This window comes from Rhagoletis pomonella, unplaced genomic scaffold, assembly GCF_013731165.1.
Source record: "Rhagoletis pomonella isolate Grant_MI unplaced genomic scaffold, Rhpom_1.0 Rhpom_scaffold_00004, whole genome shotgun sequence".
Classification (NCBI taxonomy): Eukaryota; Metazoa; Arthropoda; class Insecta; order Diptera; family Tephritidae; genus Rhagoletis; species Rhagoletis pomonella.
Genome location: NW_023458558.1, coordinates 9,679,526 through 9,706,548, shown reverse-complemented (window position 1 = coordinate 9,706,548; position 27,023 = coordinate 9,679,526). Strand labels below are relative to the sequence as shown.

Sequence of the window (27,023 nt, the reverse complement as noted above, 5' to 3'; positions counted from 1 at the left end):
GGTGAAAAATGAGAGCAAAAAAGAAAAATATGCAAGTAAATCAAATGAATTGTAGTGCAAGTAAGGAAGCTGACTGAAAAAGTAGAGGAAATTAAATGCTGAATACTGGTGCACGTTGGGTGGGCGAGCAAAGAATGTTGCATGTTGGATGAACGGAATGTTAAATGTTGAATGTGGAAGGTTGAATATGCACCAACAGTTTGTAGCAATGTAAAAGAAATACGGCCACGCCGGAAAATGTTAAGGCGGCAAATTACGAAAAATCAAGAAGACGGCAAAATTGGGTTTTTGTTGCACGAAAGTAGCTGCAGCTCTACGCACAGCAATAAAGCAACTGCAACAACTACTGACCAAGCGATGCCAAAAAAAAAAAAACAATAATGAAAGAATCGAGGTTGGAGCAGAGCACTAGTGCCACTACTATTGGAACACTTAAAGCCAACTGCTGCTAAAAGTGTGTCGAATACGCTTAGAAAGAAAAAAGAAAAATCTTTCGAAATTGCTTGTGCAAAGAGAATAGGTAAACAATATAGAAATTTCAAAGGCAAATATTTAAAGCAGAAGCGAGAAGTACGAAATGCGAATTAAATGCGTTTAGCGAAATTTGTGCGCTACACTTTCGCTTCGGCACGCAAAAATCAAATGCGAGAAATTGAAAGTACTTGTGGAGAAAATATATTGATGAAAAATGCAATAAAACTATTTAAAAAAAGTTTAGCAAAGCTCAAAGCTGAAGCTTAAAAGCACACAATAAAACTATAAGAAGTGGAATGAACAATTTCAAACCCCAAAAATAAAATTAAATCTGCAAAAATGAGAGCCAAAAAAAAGAACATAAAGCAGTGCGCTCACGTTTCAGATTTACAACCTTGAACCTCGAGACGTGCACGTTTATTAGACTAATGAAGATTTTTATTGCCTTCCACACCCCATAAACATATAGGCATATGTATGTGCATAAGGGTTGTCCCAAAATGCATGTGGAAAAGTAAGTCGGATTTTTTATGCTCTCACCCTCTAAGAAGAAAATAATAATAATTAAAAAATTTACCCCGCTTTTTGTAGAAATGGTACGGAATTCTGTTTCTCTTCAAGAGATTGCCAATAATAATACCCAATTATTTATTTCGCCATTTTTTTATTGTAACTATATTTTATATGTCCGCCAAAACCCGCAGAAAATGCCTGAACATACAATGGAGGGATACATAAAAAAAATAGTATTCAAAAATTAAAAAAAAACAATTAGATATTTTTATTGGAAGTCTCCTGAAGAGAAACAGAGCTTTCCGATCGAAAAATGGTGATTTTCAAGAATTCCGTACCATTTCTTTTTTTCATATAAAATACATGGAAAATTTTGAGCGCTTTGGTAGTAGGGTTACTTTTTTCGATAAATAACCATCCTAGGGGTTGAGAGCATAAAAATTCCGACTTTACTTACTTTGGACCACCCTAATACACATACATATAAAGCAGGGATGCAGCAAGCCAGAGAACCGACACTGTTGACCCAAATGCAGTAAAATCTCTAGGTGCTTGCATGTGCGTAGGTCTGTGTGTGTGTGTGTGTGGGTGTGTGTATGTGTGCGTGTCTAATGTTCACTGGCATGTCTGTGGCTTGTAGTTCCACATTTAGGTTGTCATTAATTTTGTGATTGCGGAAAAAAAATCGCTTACTCGCATACAAATGCAAACAATGAAACATATGTATGTATGTATGTGAGATTGATAACGGCTAACGTTACACATGTTGCAAGGATACACACATACACATGCGGCGAAACTAATGGCTAACGCGAAGTATCAGGCAGTGAAAGGTACTAGTTGCGAACTAGAGTACTATTTAAGAGAAGGCTTTGAAACTCAACTACCAAGTTCTCCCCCGATTTTTTTTTTTCTAATTAGCAACAGGTAAATATTTATAACATGGCAAGGTTTGTAGTACGAACTGCCTATAGGCACTCTATACATCAGCTCTAGCCATTAGAAACACTAGTAACGCCATGTCAGTCGTCGGGGTAGTCAGAAAAATGGATGACCACTTAAAGCAATGAATTCTGTTTTGCTAGCACTGCTACAGCAGTCATAATAACTAACGGGGAAGAACGTTATCATCGCTTACGAGCAGGAACCTAAATAACCGTTAAATATAAAGATTTATATTTTTAGAACGTTGCGACCTCATCGAATTTTTATTTATTTTTTTCGGTACAATTTAGTTGTTACTTTGCGATTTTTAATTTTAAGAAACTGAATTTTTAATCTCTTAAATATGATCTAAAATATTAAATCGGTAAATAACGGTTATAATATGATCGAAAAAATAAAAGAACAATAATATAACGATTGTTCCACCGTGCGACAGTAAAATTTACACATAAAAAAATCAATAAGCTCGCGAAACTAGGGGCCACATAAAGTAGTACTGCGTTATAGGTCTTTTTCTTTGCCGTCAGAAATTTTTTCAAAGGACTTTGAAATTTCAAGGATATCACTAATTACTAAATCTAGTTAAATGTATGCATGTAACATATGGGCAACAAATGAAACCAGAAGATTCTGTAGAATTGCAAAATATTAACTTTTGTGGTGTGCAAGAACGCATAGGTGTTGAAAATGTCATTTTAAAATTGTATCCTTGAATATCCTTAAAAAATTCCAATATGAAAAAAGAAGACTAATACATTCCACCAAGTGCACGGAAAAGTTTTCCCAAATATAAATTTAGTGTTGAAAAGGCACACACATCAAAATCGGCTTTGAATCATTCAAAGGACTCGAATGACTACCGTACTTCGTCTGTGTCAAAAAGGAGCCAGATCTTCTATGACTCATTAAGGTGGATTTCATCGCAAAAACTGGATCCTGCACTTGAATCCAGTACTTCAGAACCTTACAGTTGTTTAAGTAAAAATTCTGTTATTTCTCCTTACAAGTCCGGTCCCATTGAATGATTCTTAAATAGAATTTTATGCAGATGGGAGGTCCTATGCAGAGTCTCTATTGACACGCCAAACCAGTTACTTAAATATTCGGATTTCGCCAGTTGGCTGATTTCGGCTTTTTACTGCAGGGTATTCAAATGTATTTGTGTGTCTATATAGCTGGGTGCGCTCCTTGACTCAAGTGGCGCACCGCCAATTATTTCCGCTAAGTTTAGCTTGGTTATGTTGGTCGCACCATTTCAGCATTACACGGGCATTGATGCAAACACAGGTTCACAGCCAGTAATCGCCAGAAGTGGCGAGTAAAAAAAAATAAAGCAGCAGACATACTAAAAGCATAGCGACCCAGCTTTTTCGATTTTACCGATTTAATTTGAAACGAGTCAGTCAGTACAAAAAAAAGTTGGCAATAAGAGAAAAAGGTGGTAGAGCTACTATGTATTTTGAAACATCCTACTGGGCAAAAAAATATTGTGGGGAACCCCAAAATATTCTGTTTATCAAGATAAGCCCTATGAACTGAGTTGTTGGTTATGGTGCTTCGTCGCTGAACTCATAAATAGCTCTGAAGATCAGACAAACCCACTTGGCTATGCTTACAATGAAATCCTTTGAACTTGAACTTTTTGAGATCATTCTGCATACTAAAGATTTAAAAGTTTGCTATACAAATTCCTGTTGCCCATTTCTCCCCTCGAAAACTGAGTTTTTATTATGTTGTGCGATAAAAGGAGTGCAAACTAATGGCAAAAGCACTTGCCGACGCACAAACAAATGTGTAACAAACGCTTACGGAACACAAGGAATATCAGTGGCACAGATAAAAAATCAAAAAAAAAAAAACGTAAAACCGAAACTCAAATTCTAATAAAGCAGCACACGACCCTAAAAAGTGACTAAAGCTCATACGTTTGTTAGAGCGCCAACGGCAACACGACAACAGAAATAGCAACACAAAGTCATAACCAACTCTCTCTACCATTTACAGCTTACATGCAACACACATATGAAACCGTTGAATTCAGGATCTACACACGGCTGCCATTGTTTGAAAATCATTTACTGCTAGCGTAGTATGTGTGTATGAAAGAGCAACTCAGTGTATAATTCGAAGCAGCCAGCTCCATGCCACATGACACTGCGCGTATACGAGTATGTTGTATATGTAGCTGCGCCGAGGTGACTCTTTTGAACTCGAAATTTGCGCGCACAATTCAACATTCAACACCCCGCAGTACCAAAGCAACCATTTCAATGATACAGTGCAGCTCTTTTGTTATATGTAAATTACTTGCTTGCATACAGACATACATATGAAATATATTCTTATTTCTAAAAGCGACGTCTAACGTCAGTATATAGAATGTACATATGTATGTATGTGTGTATGTATGTACATATGACTTACCTGATACACAATCATTGCAATAACATCGCAATGCGGTTGATTTATGGCTAGAAACTCTTTTATGACCTTCGTCAATATTTCATTCGGTGGCACTAAATCACGTATAATTTGGCACAACACTTGTCCATAAATCCAAGCGGCATCACGCGTTGATGATTTAATACAATGTAGAAGTATATCAACTTTATCGGTCTGTTGGGCGATTATCTCCGGTTCGTCTTGGACAATGCCATTGGAGAGCTCTGTATTTTCCAGTTGTTTAGCTGAACCTGCAATGTGCATGAAAACGAAACACAAACAAACACATATGGCATAAGTATGTATGTATGTATGTAAGTATGTATGTATGTATGTACATGAACAAAAGTATTTGCAGATAATTGCACTCATGAAGTAAAGTGCTTCGGCGTCGTTGGACTGATTAGTTTTCTCTTATCGACTGAAAGTTATTTACTTTTGCTATGAAGGATTAATACGTATTTGTTAAGGTTTTACGTTGTCCCATGGTAAATTAGCTGCAATAATTTTCCCCATTCGCTATAAGGGGGAACCACTTGTACTTTCGAGAGTAGACACTTTGTGATTGATACAAATAGTGGGTAACATAACTATTGACATACAAAAGTTGCAGCTTTATGGAAAGACGTTACTAAACCGAAATTATAGCAGTTTGGAAAAAATAAATTAAAAGTGAACAAAATTTTTTACGAGAAATTAATTTCTGTAGAAATACTTTAAACATGTTTCATATTTAAAGAGTGCCTGTTACTGTCGTGCAAATTATGACGTTAAAAGGTACCAACCGAAAAACCTCCTGCCTTGAAATGACTATGATTTTTTTTTTACTTTTATTTTGCATTTTCTTTTCATCAATAATAAAAATTAAGAAAACACAGAAACAGTAACAAAAAAAGAAGAATTGGCATTAGTGCGCCTCAGCCACACTACAGAAGATTCCCTTCATTTGGTCCACTTCTAGTTCATTGCAAAGTTACTAACTGCACTGTTTGTTTCACAGGCCTTTATGTTTGCCCCGACCAATGATACAATTTGCAAGCTATGCAGAACAAATAACTACGAATAACGGTAGGCTTGCTACCGAACCGGAAAGTAGCTACCACCTATACAGACCAGACACCGGGGGTTAGCTATGAAATATTGTCGTAGTTTTTTCTTTAAACCTGTACTTTGGTGGTCTGTGCGAGGCGATGCATAACAGTAAAAAGTAATTAAGATAAGTAAATTAAAAGGCTTATTTGGTCAGTTGATATTTCTGAAAACCTGATTTTTTTTTTAAGTAGCATTTAATTAACAGAACGTGTTCTAATAAAACTGCATACTTAGTTATGTGTGAATACAGTAACAAGAATTCATTATAAATACGCAGATACAGAGGCGGAAATATAAATAGAGAATAGACATTTTAGTATTTTGTGGCTATTTTCATTTCGATTATTTACTTTTTATTATGTTTTTAGGAAGTGCTCGCTATCTAAAAAAATTTCAAACTTTGCATATAAATTATTCTATAGTAAAACAGCGTAAATTTTAAGTAGCTAGGATTGACCGTTGATTTTTGTGAAGGTTGATTTGAAGGTGTTGTTTATTTTATCCATACAAAAAAAAATTTCGAACATGCTTTGTACGGAAAAAATATGCGAACAAAAAGTTGCTACTTCAAACTTGCACTTTGTTATAATAAAATTTAATTGTCACAGAAAGTTTAAAATTGAATATTTATAAATGTTCTACAAAGTTTGATATTTTGATCTAAATGTTTTTTTTTTTGGTAGTATGCTATATTTCCATAAAAAAAAAGAATTAACATTTTTTTAAGCAAGGACAAGTAGCAGAAAATGCTAAAATGTCTCTTCCCCATTTACGATTTCGCCACGCTGTTGGCTGTTTCTTCGCCGTCGGCAAAAAATCGATAAACGAAAAATTATTCAAAAAAAAAAAATAATAATAGCGCAAATTTTCAGCCGAATAATAATAAATTAACCACTTAAGTTTTGTAGAACAACAACAATATGTTATCAACAAAATAATTTAAATTCAAAGCACGTTCTGGTTGAGAAATTACGCAAAGGAATTCCTGTCAGAAAAAGCGGTTCATGAAATTCATGAATCCTAAAACAGATTCAACCACAAACCTCGCCCTTTTATGTAGATAGTCAAATGCCTAGTATTTGTGTGCATTGCTCCGTCACACACACGCGCCACACTACAACTCAACAATAAAGTACAATTCTTTGGTAAGATGCTTTCTAATTATCACCCAATTAATTCCAATATCAAAATCCTTTACCGTTTATGTATTTCACATTGCCCGTTATACGGAGGCCGCACGCTCACTTATGCGTTCATTGATTCTTTGTTCATTGCTTTCAAAACGACTGCGCTTGGCCATTATTTACAGCGCTTCAGAGCACAGACAATGCCGCCTAGAGTACCCGCAACCTGCCTCTATAAATACGTATTTATGTATGTGTGTAACTGGCGCATCTTTGTTTGTTAGTTAAAAAGGTTGATGAGGGCGGTCGATCGGTCGGTCAATCGGTGATACGTTAGCGGTTGGCAGGCAGGTTGAGAGTTGGCAGCTAACGGATGGCTGAAGCTCCCATTCGCCAGACTGCAGCCCTTCTCCGCCTCATTCTGTTTTCATGTTTATGCTCTTGTCGCTTTGGCATCGAACGCACATAAATAAATTTGCATTTTACATTTTATGGATTTACTTGTAGGTTACGCGCCCAACCGCACATCCTGGCAGCCACCAACGTGATGTTGGTTGCGGTGTTCCCCTCGCAATGGAAATTGTGAAAAATAAATACGCGAAGGCGCAGAGCATCGGTCACACCACCCCGAAGAGTTGGAGCAAGCCAAACCGCTAAAAATTGCACAAACAAAAAGCGAAACAAACCATCCATGCTTTCTTTATACCTCGCAGGAGGTGGCGTGCTGGAATTGTGGAAGGAAAAAAGGTGCAAGTACTGCTGCCCCAAACGCTTGTGGGTGGTCCGGACGAGAGTGCCACGTCTAGCTTACTTACTGGTTGGCAGTGTTCTTCGCCGCCTTTGTTGTCCTACTTTTAAACTGCCGATCGCTTGTTTACCAACTTTATTTATTTTGTTCCACTGTCTGCGAGTACTTCATAGTTTATAGGCAAATGCGTGTATTCAATGTTTTTTATTGCTGGCGCGTCTGTCTATCTGTTTGTTTTCAACTTTGCCCACGTTGGCACTCAACCACTTACTGTTTAAAATACGGGTACAACAACAACTTCTAAAAATCATTGAGTCAAAACTTTTGGACTGGCACAACTCCGCTGTAGTGTTAGATGAGACTTATTGTTGTTGAAAAAGTCGGCGCGTAGGTAGTGGAGCAAAGTGTAAACGACTATTGGAAGAAATTGATGGAAATTGGGTTTGTGAATATAGGTATTGGTACTGGTATTGGTATTGATGTTGGTGTCGGTATTGGTATTGGTATTGATATCGGTATTGGTGTTAGTTTTGGTATTAGAATTAGAATTGGGATTGGTATTATTTGCATGGGTACTGGTATTTGTATTGGTATTGGCATTGGTATTGCTATTGGTATTGGTATTGGATTTGGTATTGCAATTAGAATTGGATTCGGACTTTAGTATTAGTATTGGCATTAGTATTTGTATCGGCTTTTGCAAGGAGTATTGGTGTTGGTGTTGGTATTTGCATTACTTTCGGTATTGAAAACGGTATTGGTTGCTATAAGTATTGGAAGTGGGGTTGATATTGGTATCGACTTTGGTAAGAAGGATTACACCAATCCGTCCTTGCGGTGGTATTTGTATTGCTTTCAATATTGAAACTGGTATTGGTAATTCTTTCGGTATTTAATATGGTATTGGTTTTGGTATCAGTGTTGGTATTGGTATAGTATTTGGTATGGTGTTTATAATTGTTATTTCTGTTGGTATTTAGGTAATTCTCCTGCATTTATACTTAGTTAGAACTTTTACAATATTCATTTTTATATTTAGACACTGTTCTATAAGCTAAGATGAATCGTACAGCATCCTAAAGTATACCCCCGTCCCTCCTTCCCCAAAAAGATGCATTTTCAGTAGAGCAAATACGTTCGTAGTTACGTTGTCTGTGTTTATATGCATATATATGTATGTAGCAATCGCCAAGAATGTGCGAAAGAAAAATTGAATTTAGCGGTATGTGGCAAAGCCGAGAAAAAGTACTCACAACTCACTAAAACAAACATACATACATACATATTTTACAGCAATACAAAATACAACTCCTCAATGGAATTACATAGACAAAACATAGGGAAGCTGGCAAAACCACGCCAATAGATTACGGAGAGATTTTCGATTTACGAGGCAACGGACTATGCAAAACCATTTTCAGTCCACGACACCAGTCAACATGTGACCTTAGAGAGTGGCAGGTGTGTTTCGGTTACATTGTTGTTGTTTTGTTGTCAAGGTGTGATTGCAGGCAAAGATGAATGGGTATGGGAACTGCGGTAGACGAGATGGAAGTTGAAGCCATTAAATATGTATGTAAGTGTGTAGGAGGGAGTGTACGAATGTATATACATATCTAAGTATGCATAGATATTTAAAAGCGTCCAGGAATTTACAAAAACCACATGGTTTAAATATAAAATGGATGGTTTTTGCGTTAAGGATATTTTTACAAGGTAAAGTAGATGTGAAAGAATCCATAGGAAGGAACAATAGCAAGCTCTAATACAGCGTCTGGTACCAACTTTGGCACTGAAATGCGGTTGCTATTGAAATTTCTTTTTTTTTTGTCAATTATATGTATTATTATTTATTTATTAGTGCGTTTCTCTATGAGTTGCACAAACACAAATGATAATTCGTTTGCGATAAATCTAGCTAGACAAATATGCGCATCAATACTGCGATCATCGAAATATTTTCGAATGGAATTTTAAGAATTTGTATAAATGGTAAACTTTGACTAGCGAAACCAGTGCAGTCTAGCATATTTTCTTGGCAAGCGAACGACAGTCACTTATCTTTGGCTATTTTGATTTTCGTATGAAAATTCATAGAGTAAATGTATATGTAAATATACAGAAGGGTTGAATATTTTGTTTCATCTTTAACTTCCGCATTCATCATAAAGACCAAATATTGCATTGGTGCAAGACGTCTTCCTAGGCAATTAGTACAAAACGATCGCTATATGGAACCAAATACACTGAGAGAAGGGTATAATTAAATAATATCCCAACGGTTTTTACCCTCCATTCCCGCCCATCCGCACGAGGGGCGCAGTCCGCATGACGTACGGAACCAATATTTTAAATTTTTGTGCCGAGTCACGATAGGCAGGAGTTTGTTAAGTGTCGAGATCTAAAACTGTTCAGCTACAGAACTAAATTCATCAGCTGATTTTATGTATTTATGTCAATAATTCACTTATTGAGAGAGGAGAGTATCGCTTTCTTAATGCTGAAAAGCGGATCTGATATATCAAACGTGCTGGAATGAGAGTTAAAATCCTGGCATAAGTAACGGAGTGGGTCGTGCAATTCAAAATTGGTTTTACAAGCTTTCAGAAATATGGGACAAAAGTGTCTTGATACGCGTGACGGAACATTAAAGCTTACATCAGCCAGAAGAGACGGACTTGAAATTGAGCCTGTCAGTAATTTAACCATAAAAATTATACCAAGCATTTCCCTGCGACTGGCAAGTGTAGGAAGGTTAATAAGTTTTAAGCGACTCGTATAAGGTGGAAGACTATATTGAGAATCCCATCGGAAATTTCTTAAAGCAAAAAGTAGGAATTGTTTTTGAATTGATTCTATCTTGTCTGAGTAAATTTGATACCTTGGATTCCAAACCACCGAGCCGTATTCCAGAATCGGCCTAACTAATGTTGTAAACAGGGTTTTAGTGATATACGGGTCACTAAATTCTTTTGACCATCGTTTCACAAATGCAAGTACACCTTTAGCCTTGTTGACTGTCACATTAATGTGAAGATTAAAATTAAGCTTAGGATCCATTGTGATACCAAGGTCCACAAAATTGTATACCTGTTCCAGGTTATGGTTACCTATTATATAAGAAACTGGCAGAACAGCTCTTCGCGAGAAGCACATTACTTTACATTTCTTAAGATTTAGAGGCATAAGATTTACTTTACACCAGTAAGCCATGCTGTTTAAGTCTGATTGTAGCAAAGACCTTTCTTCAATTGAAACGAATGATTTATAAAGTTTTACATCATCTGCATACATTAAAATTTTGGAGAATTTTATATCTGTAGAAATATCGTTTATAAAAAGCAAGAACAGAATCGGGCCTAGGTGGCTACCCTGAGGGACTCCTGAAGTAACATCAATGACGTCAGAGATAGTATTTTTAAACAATACCCTTTATGATCTATCATAGAGGTATGAAGAGATCCAACGTATAAAATTAGGTGGAAGACCAAGAAGATCAAGTTTATAGATGAGCAACGAGTGGCACACTTTGTCAAATGCTTTACTGAAATCAGTATATATAACATCAACAGTTTTGCTCTCACTAAATGCTTTTGAGATATAGGATGTTAATTCAAAGTAATTTAGGAATTGCAGAAAGCTTAGCTATGCCCCGGTAGTTCTCCACTGAAGACCTGCTACCGCTTTTATGTAAGGGGGTTATGAACGATTCCTTCCATACAGTTGGAAAAACGCCCTCTTTAAGAGACAAATTAAATAAGGCTGTTAACGGCTCATAGAGATAATCAGCACAATTTCTAAGAAAACAAGTGGGGATCTGGTCAGGACCATAACTAAAAGACTGCTTTAAGGACTTCAGGTAAACTAAAACATCATCGGGAGATATTATAGGGTTATGTATTGAGTTAATTGGACTTAGTTTAAAAGGATAGTCAAAGTATGCTTGGGAGTTAGTGGAATAATTGGATTTAAAAAACTGAGCGAACATGTTAGAAATTGTTTGATTATCACCAGAGACGGTATTTTGATACTTCATGGCGGAAGGAAACCCACGTACATTTCGCTTGGAGTTTACGAAATCATAAAATGATTTGGTGTTATATATTATACGTCGTTTGATTTTACACAAGTAATCTTTATAACACATTTTGTTTAATTCAAAGAACTTGTGACGCAAAAGTGAGTATTTTCATAGTATGAGTGTAAGCCGGTTTTTTTGTGTAATCTAAAATAACGTGACTTTCTGTTTTTCAAGTTTCTCAGTTCTTTAGTGAACCATAACTGTGTTTGTTCTACAGGAACACACATGCGTTTAGGCACATACTTTTCAAATAATCTATGTACAGTACAATTAAAATGTGCAACGCTTTGCTCAACTTTTTCTTTGTATATAGGCCACGACAATTTTGATAATTCTTTATTCAGTTTTTTAAAGTTGGCTTGCGAAAAATCAAAGCGAACATTTGGCTCGTATGTTTGGACATCGCAATTTTGACCATCGTTTATAATTTCGTAAGATATCTCAATAGCAGGGTGGTAGACATCTTCGGGCAAAACTAGTGGGTCACATTTATTTACAGCCGACTTAGATGCATCATCAACATAAACAAGATCTAATACTTTGCCAAACTTATTGCGAAGTACATTAACTTGAATCAGGCAGAGTTCAGCCATCTCCTCTAAAAATACGTTGTTGCACGCGCTAGACGAGAAAGGTACAATATCATTGTCAATGATGTTCCATGATACATTTGGTAAATTAAAGTCACCCAACACAATCAATGAATCAGAGGGTTTAATCATTGAATTAATTGATTTCAGTAAAGATACATGTTGTGAATACACTGATAAGTCAGATCGGGGAGGAATATAGCATAGAGCTAAGTAAGTAAACCCCCTTCCAACCTGAACACGAATGCATTTGAATTCTGCAGATTCGATGTGTGGAAGACTAACTTCTTCAGATGGTATTGAAGAGTCTACGGCAAAGAGTACGCCACCGCCGACTCTGTCCTCCCGATCTTTTCTGTAGATATGATAATTATTTGAAAGAATCTCTGAATTAAAAGTGTGAGGTTTGAGCCAAGTTTCAGTCAAAGAAATTATATTATAATTGCATTCAAGGCCATTAAGATATAAATTCGTTAATTTAGTATTTATGCCTCTTACGTTTTGATAATAAATACTTAAAGCAGATTTAGTAATCAGTTTTTTGGTTCTGTATTCTGACGGGGAATATTTGCTAAATTATTATTTTTGTTGGGCCTATACTCAAATTCACGAACATCAACTAAATTGTATATATTTCTCTCAACAACTGATTTGGTAACAATATAAACTCTTTTTTCAGTGTAACGGTTCAAATGCATAGGTATAGCTAGGCAATGTTAATCAGTGCGATGGGTTTTTTTACTGGTGCCAATTTGTGACCAAACGAGATCACTTAGAGACCTCAAAGTTATTAAATATATATATTAGGGTGCATCACTTTCCGAACAAAAAAAATCGGTACTATTTTCAATTGAAGTTAAAAAATTTGTTATATTTTAAGATATCTCCCAAAATATTCGGAAAAATATTAAGATTTATGTGAGCTAGACAGATTTTAAACTTTATTTTTTTTTATAAATACAATTAGTTCTTAAATTTGTTTTACAGAAATAACACTTCTCACTTCCAACAAATACTGTCACCAAGCACTTTTTAGCCAACTGGCCAAAGCCAATATTTTAGAGTACAAAAACGTTGAATTTATTAGGTATATACCTAGGGTTACCTTAATTTTAGCACAAACTGCGGAAGTTTAGCTAACAGCATGAACTAACTGCAGCATGTCATTAAGCGACATGGTGGAAGTGAACTGTATACGTTTTAAACTAATGACTCTCCCTCTCTTATCATCAATGTGAGGTTTTGATAACAGCCTACAATCTAGGGCCCAAGTATTTTACCCTCCCAGAAAGTTCGATGAGAGCACCTCCAATCGAGGACAACGAGGACAACTTTGCAGTTCCGGACTGCTAGACGCTTATTCAGCGACCAGATCGAGGAAACCTTAGGTCAGATTATCCGTGGAACCTGAAAATCGCCTGAAAATCACTCTTCTCATACATCTCGAACAAGTCGTTCACGACCATAATCGAGAGCGAAGGTTATAGAACCCTACATCGCGGGGTTCATATGTTCATTATTCGCGGCAAAGAGGCGCCACTCCACTTACTCGCGACAGTTCGGTGACATAGCAAGTTCTAGATGAGGCTTAATAGATTTCTTTCAACCCCACGTTTATTTAGTGATTTGACTTTGGCCTCCAACGTCACTAAACGTTACCTCGATGCCGAGAACAACTCCTATTGCAAAGTATTTATGTTTGAAGTTTTTCTCTATTCATTTAAAAATTGTTTGCAGGACGAGCATCAAAAAACTTGCTCTCTTAGAAGATGCTGAACTCTAGATTGATGACAGCACTTCATTAATTTGGAAAGCACACAATCGGTTCCTTGAAAGTAAACTTGGGTTAAAATTTCTTAAGAAAACCTGGAACATTTGCTTACTTTTTACCGCTAAAACTGTAGGGAAAATCCCTAGTTCTGAAATGGCACAAAAAAGCGCTGAAACACGTAAACTTAAGGCTGGAATAGTAGATTACAGATCTGTATGTTTTTTTTTTTGTAGATCAGGTCATTTTCCCAAGAAGTTTTGCCAAAAAAATTCAAATTTTAACAGGAAACAAATTAAAAAATTACAGGTTTTTTTGTAATTTTTTTCATTAGTGTTAAATCCTGTTGTGTTAAAGCCTGAAATAGTGCCAGGAAATGTTCTTACTCATACGCCATAGTCGTACATGGCGTATGCGTAACATTTTCCATGTAAAAGTTTCAATTTTTGTTTTTCATTCGCAATGCAAACTTAAAATGAAAATGTCATGGAAAAGTATTCTGTCTAGAAAAATGGTCTACGGCTCCGCAATGTAGGACCCAAAATTAAGTTTCTGGTCTCGGCGTTTTTTTTTTTTTTTTTTTGTTTTAGCGTCCCTACAGTGTAATTTCGTAAATTTTCGAGCAAAGGTTCACAGTAAAGTAGAATCTGACTTAAAAAAAAAGAAAACAAATTAAGAGACATTTAAACGAAAACCCTTAGTTCAATAAACTGACGGCTTTTAATTTTCTCTGCAATATCTAATATAAATAAGAAACGTCCAACATAAAAAAGTTCACATGATTGCCAGTTAAATTAAGGTAAAGGTATTTATTTGTGACAATTTTCGAGAATTGAATTTTGAGTGCGAAAAAATTGTGTTGTAGTCATAACAGCCATGTATTCATTTTTTATGAATATTAAAAAATAACGACCATAAAGCGATGATGGAAATAACTTTTGCACGCTGCCACAAGGGACAGAAATTCCATGGACACACAGGAAACTACACCTAAACAATGTAATGGAAAATAACAAAAAAAAATGCAACTACTATTCCATATGTACATACATATACACACATGTACATATGTATGTATGTAAATATGTGCCAGTAAAATCTTATGAAAAAAACAAAGTCAGCAACATATTACAAATGAATAAATGGAAAAGCCAAAAACAATGCGCCAACGAAATCAAAATCAAGTTAAAGCCAACTTTATTCGCAAAAAACTTTCACACACACAGTTTCAACAAACGTTGCAACGGTAAAAATGATAAAAGCATAAAGTCACTGAACAAAAGTGAAGCAGCGACACTTTTGTAGCAATTCTACGAATTCGTTTCATGTATTGAAACTTTTATTTACCATTCGGCGCGAGCATAAGTCGGAAAAAATTGCAACGACTAACTAAGGGATACAAAATAAACACCCGACAACAACAACAACGCGCCAACAACAACGAACTGTATGATGACAGCAGCGAAACTAGTATTTTCGCGGATTGAGCTGGTATTTTCGCGGATTGAGCTGGTATTTTCGCTATTTGTTGCTGATATGCGACAATCGTTGCCAGTTGCCAACCTGAGATCACAAAGTAAATTGCCGTGCAGTTGTCGGGGCGTTGAAGTAGTGCGGCAGTTACTTTGCTGCATGGACTGAACGACTGACTGACTGTCTGCTTGCATGTGCAGTTGTAGGTTGTACAACATGTATGTATGTGAAAAAATCCCAAGCTGTTGGCATGCGTAGGTAGTGGGAGCAGGCGGGAGTGGGGTGTGGAGATGTACATGTCCAATATATTTGTCACGCAAATGAAATAATATAAAAAGCGTAACTTTTAAAAGCATTTCCGAAAAAAAGGCAATTGGGAATCAGAACATTAGTTCTGAAATGTTGACCAAAGCCAGAACTTACAACCGATACTACATACATATACTTAGCAATCCTTAAAGATGAATCAATAAATATTCTGTATAGTTCCAGATCACTCCCGGACCTATAAGCGGCAACTGCGAAATACGTGCTTTTGTAGGAAGCCAAACACAAAGGACGGCGCATGCCTGGTGGGTTCCAATTCCGGTTTTTGAGGCTTAACAACAAATGATTTATTTTATCCTTTAATGGTTTCGGCTGTGAGAACCAAACGAAAAGACTATGCCGAGGATGCTTTTTGTCACACGATTGGTGCATTTGTACAGATTTTTAAATTTTTTTATAGTGGGTTATTGGCACAAAATGAATGAAAATTTGGACGACATTTTTTTTTAGTTACACGATTGCTACTATACAATTTTGGCCAAATGCCCAATCGTGTGACACTGCCTTTATAATAGAAGAAAAGAAAGGACATAAGGCAAAAAAATAACATGCAATATTTAACTGATATTTTTGAACAGAATTTGATTTTAATTTAAAAACTGTCTAAGAAATAAGAAGCAAAACCATTACTCGTAAGAAAAATGTAGTTTAGCTCTAATAGTAGGAGATCCGACAAAGACACGACCTTCACACATTTGTTTAATGGATGAAATTTACTTTGTATATGTGAAATTTAACGTGTTAGGGAATATTTGCGAGTGGGTTGGCTGAACAAATCCTGGCCAGGATATTTTTTTAATTAAATATTCAAAAAGTAGTATTGTTATTTTTTTTTTAATTTTACACTCATTTGTTTAATAAACAAATTACTTATATACCAATAGAAAGAATAAAGCCTTTAGAATGTGTTAAACAGATGAGTTAAAATTACTAATATTACCCACCTGCCAACCCGCTAGGTAGGCCAGGAAAAAATACAGAACCTCATTTAACAAATGAGTACAAAATTTAAATAAATAATAATGATTTTTGAATATTTAATTAAAAGTATCCTGGCCTGGATTTTTTCAGCCAACTCAAATTTTCGTGCCAAATTTATTAGCGTATTTTATTGGTATCTATGAATTTTTCAATGCCCAACTTTGCCGTCAAAATTTTAGATATTTAATGCGGAGGGAAACAACGGCATTATACATACATACATAAATATGTGTGTTTATGTTATATGAAAACCAAGTTAATTCTACTTATCTATGCATTTCTTATTGCGAAGAAGTAAAAACAAAACAAAAAAAAAACCATTTCAATCTAACTTTAATTGTGATTAATAAAAATTGTGCTCAATTTTCTATCACGACTCAAAACAATACAATATGAATTCGTTAACCATTTTCCTTATCAAACGCGACAGAGCAGAACAAATAAGTTGATAATGTTATTGTTTAATGTTTTTGTTTTTTTCACTCACACATGTTTTTTGTCCTTGCAATGAGATAAGTGCTCGCACTGAGCAAAGGCGGCAAATACAATTAAAAAACACACAATTTACAATTTAATTTTCATTATTTACTTAACAATGACTGTCATTGGCAATTTCTAATTTCTAATTAACGAAAAGGCGTAAACACATGTGAAGTAGACTGGCTCGCGAGAAATTGTTTGCAGTTACAGTACCCAGTCGGCGAGTCCTAAGGACAGCGAAAATCGAAATTTCATCAAATTTTTATTATTAATTTTTCATTATTCGTTGCAAGGATATTTTTTGTAGTATTTCAAAGAATTCAAAGAATAGAATGCGTTGCTATGTAGGTGGTGCAACAATACAAATTTGTATATTCAATTTTCCTGCCGTATACATATGCGCATGCTATGGAGATTCGCCCTTAGGCTAACGGCAGAATGCTAGAAGCGCGGAAGTGGCAGCATTAAAGTCAAATACATACATGCACTACCGCTGCTCTCAAAGTAAGCTTTAATTTTTTTTCCTTAGGAACCCAGCCAGTCTACTGCGCTGATTGGGTGAAGATAAATAGCAAATTTAAAAAAAAAATGCATCATACGCTCAGGGTGCACATAGCAACTGTGATTTTCACAAAGCTAAAGACATTTATTTGAAATTGGCCCAGTTAACCGCATGGCAGCAAAGCGAACAAAACAATAAAACTACAACAAAATATGGTAAACAATGGGCAAATACACATGCAAATATGTATGGTGTCAGATAATAATGGCACAGATTGGAAATGCAGAAACAACTAAATTCTACAGAACCGAAATAACGCATTTAAGCGCATACACACACACACACACACACACACATACAAACATTCAAGTATCAAGGATATGTTGAACCAGAAGTGCTAATCCAATCCAATTGAAATGCAAGCGAATGAATGCAGTTGCCTACTCAACGCCATTCGACTGCCGCACAGTGGGAGAAATCACGAAAAAGCTGGCCATATATGTATAGTAAAAATTAACCTAGAGGCTTCAAGTTTGAAACACGCGCTTCTTTAGGGAATATTAGCATAAGGTGTTAATATAAACAAAATCAGCCCACAAATGCGCCCTTTTCGCATATAATTTTTTTTTAACTCAAAATTTTATATGTGAGAAGCTCTAACAAGGAAGCAAAAGGTGACAGAAACTTCCACTAGGGCTTTAGTTAAAGCTAGAACTCTGGTCTACTGTCCCTGAATCTGGTGTTGAACTCGGCCAAAATCGCTTAGGCGGTTACAGAAGAAGAATGTTTTTACCACGTTTTCTTTCTTTGCTAGAGCTCCTCAAATATTACAAAGACGCGGTTTGTTGACACTTTGACCTTCTTTTTTTCAAAATTTTGACCTGGTGGAAAATGTATACTTACAGATTCGCAATCAGCACAAAAAGCTCTATCAAAGCTTTAATAAATATTTGCCGCACCAAAATTAGTGTTGCCCTGTGTAAGCTTTCCTTACAATACAATGAGCACAGTTATTATTTTATAGCGCTATTAAAACGTGAATTACAACAGAACTTGGACGAATCTGGTTACTTTATTTTCGAATTCTTGAAGTACGCTGCTTTAGCTATTATCTTCAATGCGCAGAATAGCAAGATCTCCCGCGATCGCAACTTTTTAAACAATCAAAAGAAAGCTTGTTTTTTTTTTTAGACAAAAATTTAAATTTTATGACTTAGACTATTTAAGATACAGTCAGAAACGCTCACTATATCGCACACACTTTTTATTTTAAAATCAAATTTCCGAAGCACAATTTTAGAGACAGCTTTTTCGTGATTTATCCCACTGTGTGCCGTTATTATTATGGCCAGTAGAGTTGTCAGTTGTTGGTGAGCCTCTATAACTGCTGGTTGTCTGTTTGTTGTTAGCATTATTATGGCATTTTTACAAACCAAAGGCACCACCACCCCGCATTTGCCATAATCGCATTCTCCGCCAAGTGCATGTGCATGCAAAACACGCGACCACTTTAATATACTTACTCTATGTGCATAAAACGAATTGAAGCGGATGATCTGAGCGGCAGCAAATGACCCAAAATTTGCAAAATCCACTTGACGCTTTTATTTGTTGTACATAAATATGTATGTATGTATGTATATTGTTATGCTGTTTGTACAAACCAGTTGACTGTCTGTCTGGCTGGTTGGCTGGCTGGTTGGCTGGCTGGCTGACTGGTCATATTATGGCTAAAATCCACTTAGCCAATCGAAATTTTTGTTGACTGGCGCCAAAATGAATAAAACTTAAACATAACAAAACAAGCGTTTGGGGGAAAACCATACAAACAAGAGCAAAACAAATAAAAACAATGCGCGCCAACAACAAACAACTAATACTACTCTCTGCACATACAATATTTGTTTACAAAAAAGTGCATTAAAACACAACAACACGTAATATTAACAACAGCAAATGTAAGCGCCTAATTGCATTTGTTCGACGACGGCGCCGCTGCTCAGCTTATAGTGCAAAAGTTGGCGCCGACATTAGGTGTGGGCGGGCGGGCGTCGCAAAAAAAGTGCAATTCAAACATGTGTTGATGTTATAGCTATGTGTAGTGGTCGTTGTTGTTATTGTTGCCGTCGCATCTGCTGCTGTGACCATCAGTGCGCTAATAGAATAACATTTGCTAAAATTATAATGATAATTGGCATCTCGTTTATGGCTCTCGTATGTCGTAGCTGTAGTAGAGCGTAAAGCAGTGATGCAACCGTCATTTACTAACTAAAGGCCAGTGGAGCGTAGCGTTCGGTAGTAAACGAGTTTGGAATTTGTTGTAATCAAGCGATGCAATCAGTGTTAAATCCTATCAAAAAAATTTTATAAGTTTTTTTTTTACAACTATTAGTAAATATGAAGCAAAGGTCACATCACACACTTGCACACTTTATTGCATGCACTGTGTATTAGTATATTTTTATTCAAAATTGCATAAGCCCATTCTATGGGAAATTTTTGTTGATATCACTGAATATTTTATGGAAGCCACTTTCCAAGTGCGATGTAGAATTGCTCGGTGATTCCGAAAATCGTGCTAGTTTTTTTTTTTTTATTTGTATGGATAAGTTTTTCGGATATTTGCAATTTACCGTTCTTCATATATCTCGCGAACCAATTGGACTGAGAGCTAACGAAATTCTCCATAAACCTTGCATACATCACTTTTCGAAAGGCCTGATAGTTTCAGAGAAATTAATTAATCATTCAGGAAAATCAAGCTTCAAAGAAAAAAACCGATGTATAAAACAGAAAGGAATATGTGGTCAAATAAAAATGCGGAAAGATTTTTTTTGTATGGAAAACGAGCAAGAAATAATGTTACTCATACGCCATGTACACCTGAAAAACACCCTTTTCTGCTCTCATATTTCGTACAAAAAATCCTTGCGCATTTTCATTTGACCACTCATTCCTTTCTTACTATAGTATGTATGTAGTTATTTTTTATTCATCAAAAAACTTCAACACCAATATATGCAAAGCGCTAGCGCTATTAACACCAAGAAACACATGAGACACATGTACTTTGTTTTTGCTTTTGAGTGGCGAGAATGCCAGAAACGTATGTATCTTGGCAAATGTACACCGTTTACTCAATGCTAGCAATTAAATTCGATTGGCGGTACAAGCATTGTTCAGCGCCGAAAATGAAACAAATAATAGGCATTACACCACTGTATTACGTATGACACTGTATGACGATGGGTACTGTGGTAACACTCAGATGGCACCGTGCTCAAATCAGTACACTGCGCTATTGCGCTGAGTTAGTGCGCTGACACCACAGATGGCGCCGGCGCTGTTGAGCTAGCGCCATAAAAATTGCGCTATTACCCATGGCCACTTCTAAATGAATAACTGCTTTGGCTTAAAGTATGCAGCATTAAATCCCAAGAGCTCCAATACGGCATCACTCCTAAGAGCTCCAATACGACATCACTTTTATGAGACGTTGCTTACTATTAGGCTCATCCATTATATATTTATGTATGCAATAAAATATGTTTGCCAATTGTAATTCATTCAGCGAAGCAATTTTTAGACTCCCATAATTGCTCTCTGATTTAGCGAGCATGTTTTTTTGTAGACTTTTTAAAACCCTTAACATCTAGCGTTATAGGTCGTTTAGGCCGCTTATCGAACAAGCTCACTAAAATTAAGAGTTTTAACTTAAACTATATTCACATTACAGCACAAATTACTTCACATAAGTCAAGTAAGTTTACATTTACTTTCATAATTTCTATAGATGTGATTATCACGTGTACGTACGAGTGTGCGGTTTTTACTTGATTTAAAAACAAAAAAATGGTTTCATACCCTTAGGCATTTTTTCAAATTTCCTCAACAGTGGGGGCTAAGATAAATGAAAAATCCTTTTTTTCTTAATTTAGTTCTTGATTTATTATATATTCCCCCTATTTTAACAGTGTCACAAATCACGAAATTATGTAATTGATTTCCGCATGAATTGCTTATAAATTACAAATGTGCCGTAAATAACGATAATATGAACTTACTTTTAGCTCGTTCCGGAAGTAGTGTCGGTTCTTACTAGTTTACAACTCGACTGCTGAGTGGAAGAACGACCTATCTCGGCAGCCAGTTCGAAAACGCCCTATCTCAAAAAAAGTTTTCAAGAACGCCCTATTTCAGAACTTTATTGAAAAACACCCTATCTCAGAAATTGGTTGAAGAATGAACTGTCTCAGAATACGATTCAAAAATGTCCTATCTCACTTTAAAATGTATTGAAAATGTGCTGAAATATGGCGTTTTTGAAACGAATTCTCAAATATTGCGTTCTTCAACCAAATTCTGAAATGGGACGTTTTTGAAAAGTTTTTTGAGATAGGGCGTGGCTAAAAAATGTATGTAGAATATTTTAATCTTCTCTAGTTTTTAATGAACTTACGTGGGACTTCTTTAAAAAATCGATATCAAAGAGGTTAATTACGGTAGAAGTTATGGAGCATTGGTTCAGATCAATGTGCACATCAAAAACTTGCATATTCCGTAATTGATATTGTGTTAAAAAAAATTAAAACTCAAACTCACTATAAAAAAAAAAAAAAATATTACGTGATGTAAGATCTTCTTATCACGTACAGATCTACCATTTTGCCAAAATCTGGTAGTTAAGGCCTACAATTGTTCCATAGTTTTAAGTATTTTATGATTTTGACCTACCAAATTTCGAACGTGATTATTCAAAATACTTGAAGTAAATTCTCTGCATGAATTTCTACAAATTCTATATCTAGTGATTCTAATTTTACTTACCCACATACATGCAGGAAAGCAGCAGCTGCAGCGCCGGTATTGAAAATCTTTCATTTTCCAATTTCACCAATTCCAATGCTAATTTTTCAATTTTATTGCGCAGCACTGGCGTTACAATGCCCGATATACCAGTTGCAGTGTTCACGGCGGGACCGCCAGAGGTGTGACTGACGTTGCTGATAACCACAATGCGTTCAAGTCCCTGTAAATGAAAATAGTAAAGAAATTATTAAGAACTTCGTTTTTCCTATTCGAACAATTTTTAATTTTTGCAGTTAATAGTTGTATTGATACCAAAAATGAAATGCGATTTTTTAGCACCCTTGCGTAATAGCAAAAGTTTATTCAAAATGATAGATAATGAATTCAAAAAGGTTTGCGGAGGTTAAGAGAGAGAGAGAGAGTACTAAGATTGTTAAAGTTTTCGGTTTATTTTTTATAGAAGATAAACGCTTTATTTACAGAGTTTCGAAGTTGAAAATTAATCGCGACTATTTCTAGAATTACTCTATGGTGATTTGCATATTTATTTATTTACTTTTTGGCACCACTGCTACGTTTCAAGTAAAGAATTGCTCGCTGCTTCCGAATTGGAAATTGGAGTAAATATGAGCACTTAATGTTTATTATTAGTAAAAAATATATTTTTACTTTCAAAATTTTTGCAATTTTAAATATTTTGTGTGTAGATTTACATATGTATGTGTATTTTTTAAACATCTCATGTTCAAAATCAAATCTTGAACATCTTGGACGTTTATTTAAAAATTTTCTGGTTGAAAAATAAACGCTTTTCAGTAGTAGTTTTACTAGCACTATTTAGAGTGCTTTTAGAGAGAGAGAAAAAAAATCATTGCACATTTGCATTTAACCGTCGATTTCTTCGTCAGTAGCTTGTTATTTTTTTGTTTTTCATAAAATAACAAACGAGAAAAATTAAAAAAAATATATATTATTTTTTAATTTTTTCCCCTGTTAAAGGGCTATCTGCAGTTCTCAAGAAGAACGAAAGGTTCACATAAAATGACACATAAGAAATAGAAAAAAAATTTTCTTCTATCAAAATTTATTAAATCTGTAGCAGCTCTTAAGAAAAAAAATGCTCGTATATTTATTTCTTCAAGAAAATGTACAGCAACAGCAAAGTACTTTTTCAAGCAAAAGAACTAATGAAAAATATATCTTGTGATTTTTCTTGAGAACTGCAGATGGCACATAGTGTGGGAAAATCTCTAATAAATGCCTAAATTTGCATGAGGAATATGGAAACATGATTCGTATGTTGTCAGCCTTGAAGACGAAGGGCACAAGGGTAGTTTCTTGCAAAGGGCACTCTGAAACAAACGACACGTGTTATTTGAAGTGGCGCCATTTTTGGAGAAAATTAACAATTTGATTTCTGTAAAATGGAATCTTCTTCTGAAAGCATATACGATAGCCTAAAATTTATATAAAATTACTTAAAAAATAATTACAATTTCTATAGTTAATGGTTTAAACTTAAAAAATGTACAAAATTAAAAATATATTAAAATTAATAGAAAAGTTATATAATTCCGCATAATTCCACTGTTTAGTTATAAGTGGCCGGCCGGCCGGCCGCATTAGGGCGAATTCAGTTTTTATGAACCCACTAAATAAATATAACCCTTTCTGACTGATACTTTCCCTACTTCCATACGACGTAAATAGAATAACATTGCGAGTTGTTGCGATGAACTAGGCTTCAGGCATAGGGCCCTGCGCTGAATGCGAACATACATATGTGGGTATTAAATATATCATAAGTAAAAGCAATTTTCAACCTCAAATTAGAGAAGTAGATTTGCCTGAAACTAACCAGACAATATTTTTGTACATTAAGCCATAGAACCTGGCACGTACATACGTAGATAGCTAGCTAGATACATATCTAAATAATACAATTTCTATAAACTTTTACAAGCACTTACTTGTACAACTTTTTACTCAGTACTCGAGTGTTTACAATTAAATTGCTGCAATTTATGCTCTTCATGTGCCCATCGTCGCAGAATGGATGTTGTTTTGTGTTTTTCCTTTTTCATTTTAATTGTCACCCAACAAGTCAGCCATAATCCACACAATTAAACCAACGTCCATTAGGCATTTTCATAGTCCCAAAATGTTATTTAACTATTTGCTAAACTAACAAAAGCGAGCACATATACATATACATATATGTATGTATATGTGTGTATGGAAGCGACGGGGCATGAAAACGCAAATAAACATCACAGCTAGTAGCTAGTTCACTCCGCATAGCATTAGCCTATTAAGCCATGTAACGCACATACCGACACACCCGCTAGGAAAGGTGTAAGGGTCAGAGAGTATTTGAACGGGGTGTGTGTGTGCGTGTTCTTGTACTTGTGCGTGTGCGTGGTGGTCGGCAATGTCATGGCACAATTCAAGCGTAAACGCAACGCATTGATTCCGGTCAACGACGGTCGTCAGCCAGGCAAGCCAGTGATCGGCGGTCAGCTGGAAGCGCGATGCTATTTTATTTTTGCTTTCTGGCTATAAAAATAAATGCTATAACATACCAATGCATATGTATACAAATGAGTGTGTGCGCACAAGCATTTGAACGCCTGTTTGTTGTTGTTAGTTTTGAAAATTGCCAATCAAAAAACCAATTAACAAGGAGCAGCAACAGCAACAGTAACAGTAACAGCGACAGCGACAGCTTTGGGCCACTGACCATCAACGACGGCCACAGCGGTCATTCATTCGCTGCTCGTCATGCAGCGATGTCCTGCGGCAAATCAACAAAGCACTAAACGAACGGATATCGAGAGTCAGAGAGCAGCTCTGGGCAACGTTGCAGACAAAACAAAGGGATAACGGATGAAAGAATAATGCTTTTCGATGTTGGGGAGAGCAGAAGAGACAATGGCGGTGGCAGTAGCAATATTATTTGCCAAAGAAGAAGTATCACACAAGGGGATAAATAGAAAATAGAAAAGTAAGTGCCACAAAGCTGAGCTGAAAGGAGTAAGATTGAAAAAAATTATAACAATACACACAGTTAAGCAAATACACATGTATGTACATTAGGGTGGTCTTTAAATGTTGGATATAAATTTTACATCAGATTTCCAAAGCCTCAACATTAGGGTGATGCTACTATAGTCGAGGAAAACGCATACAAATTTTGGTTCAGATTTCTCTATGGAGACTCAAAAAATTAATATGATTTTTTTTCATCTGATACCTAAAATCGATACTACCGTAGTCGCAGATATCATATATAAATTTTGGTCCCGATTTAAGTCGGCTAAGGCGTGTCGCTAAAGGCTCAAAGTTCAGATTACCTTATGACTTATGTCTTAACCGACTCCAATCGGAACCAAAATTTATTTGTGATATCCTCGACTATAGTAGTATCGATTTTGGGCATTAAATAAAAGAAAAAAATCTTGAGTCCATAGAGGCATCTGACCACCCTAGTGTACACACATATGTATGCACATGTGTAGGTTTATGAGCATATAAAAAGAAGAAACCAGAAAGTGAACGCGCGTGGCATACGAGTAAAAGGCGAATGTTGTCAGAAACAAGGAACAGCGAAAGTAGCTCACTCCAGAAACATTCAGGACCCTCGGCACACCCACACACCCATGCATATAGGACACAATGTTGTAGAAGACAAAGTGACTGCAATAACCACTATGTGTATATGTATGCACGGGTAAGCAAAGCCCAGCACTAACGAACGTATAAAGTCGATTTCTAGAAGCTCGGCGGGCGGAGTAGCGATTCCTGTGACAACAGAGTTACGATGGCAAACGCTCATTCAACTGACGCGCTTTGAAGCTGCTGTATGTGTAGCTATATATGTATGTACATACAGTCAAAGTCAAAGATATGCATATAACAAGTAATTTTTAGCAAAAAAAAACCGACTTAAAAAAAATATATATATATCTATATATTTCATGATCCAATGATCAAACCAAATTAGAATGGGACCACCTCTGAGACACTACATTTCCGTTGCAAAAAGAATTATTGAAATCGGTTGACGTGGTGCAAAGTTATGCGGTAACATACATAAAAAAAAAAAAAAAATATTCCGACGAACTGATAACCTCCTCCTTTTTTGGAAGTCGGTTAAAAATATAATTTATTCACCGGCAAAAACCACAAGAATAAATTTTAAATTTTATACAAAGCTCGGAAAAACGCAAAAAATATGAAGAAATTTTCAATTCGGATTCTTAGAAAAATTTTGGGTATGCAATTTCGTAGCCTATTATATTTTAGTTAATTGGCATAATTTTTTTGTCGAGGGTGTCGCTAATTTTCTTCTAACCCGAAACCCTTGAGAAAACATTTTTTTTCTAAACATTCTGAATAAAAGTCTTAAAATTTTTCGAACCCTTTTAAGTTTGTTAAAAAGTATGAAATTTTAATTAATATGGTTTTTGTTAAAATGTGAACTACATTTTCGTGAAAGAAGTAACATTGCGAAAATTGTAAAATAAATCACTATACGAATAATTATTTTGAACACTGTATACATATGTATATGAATGTCTGAACTTTTTTGGGCGTAACTGGCGGCGGTCAATGCAGCGTAGTGATTTAACTACTGCTGATGCTACACGAAAAAGGACTCACTTAAGCGGCAAA

At 35.7% G+C, this 27,023-nt stretch overlaps 1 protein-coding gene and 1 long non-coding RNA gene across 3 annotated transcripts in view; one reads left to right on the top strand and one right to left on the bottom strand.

The window, feature by feature from the left end:
• LOC118736962 overlaps positions 1-27,023 on the bottom strand; it is a gene marked incomplete at its 3' end in the record, with an annotated part of 246,938 nt that overhangs the window by 1,470 nt on the left and 218,445 nt on the right. For both annotated transcript variants that reach the window (XM_036467144.1, XM_036467145.1), the window contains 2 exon segments: positions 4,357-4,625; positions 22,368-22,569. In XM_036467144.1, the coding sequence (XP_036323037.1) occupies positions 4,357-4,625; positions 22,368-22,569 (471 nt within the window).
• The window catches only part of LOC118736963, a 72,009-nt gene continuing 70,117 nt past the window's right edge, over positions 25,132-27,023 (top strand). The window contains exon 1 of the long non-coding RNA XR_004992777.1: positions 25,132-25,353. This is a non-coding gene — a long non-coding RNA (uncharacterized LOC118736963). The remainder of the gene's footprint in view (positions 25,354-27,023) is intronic.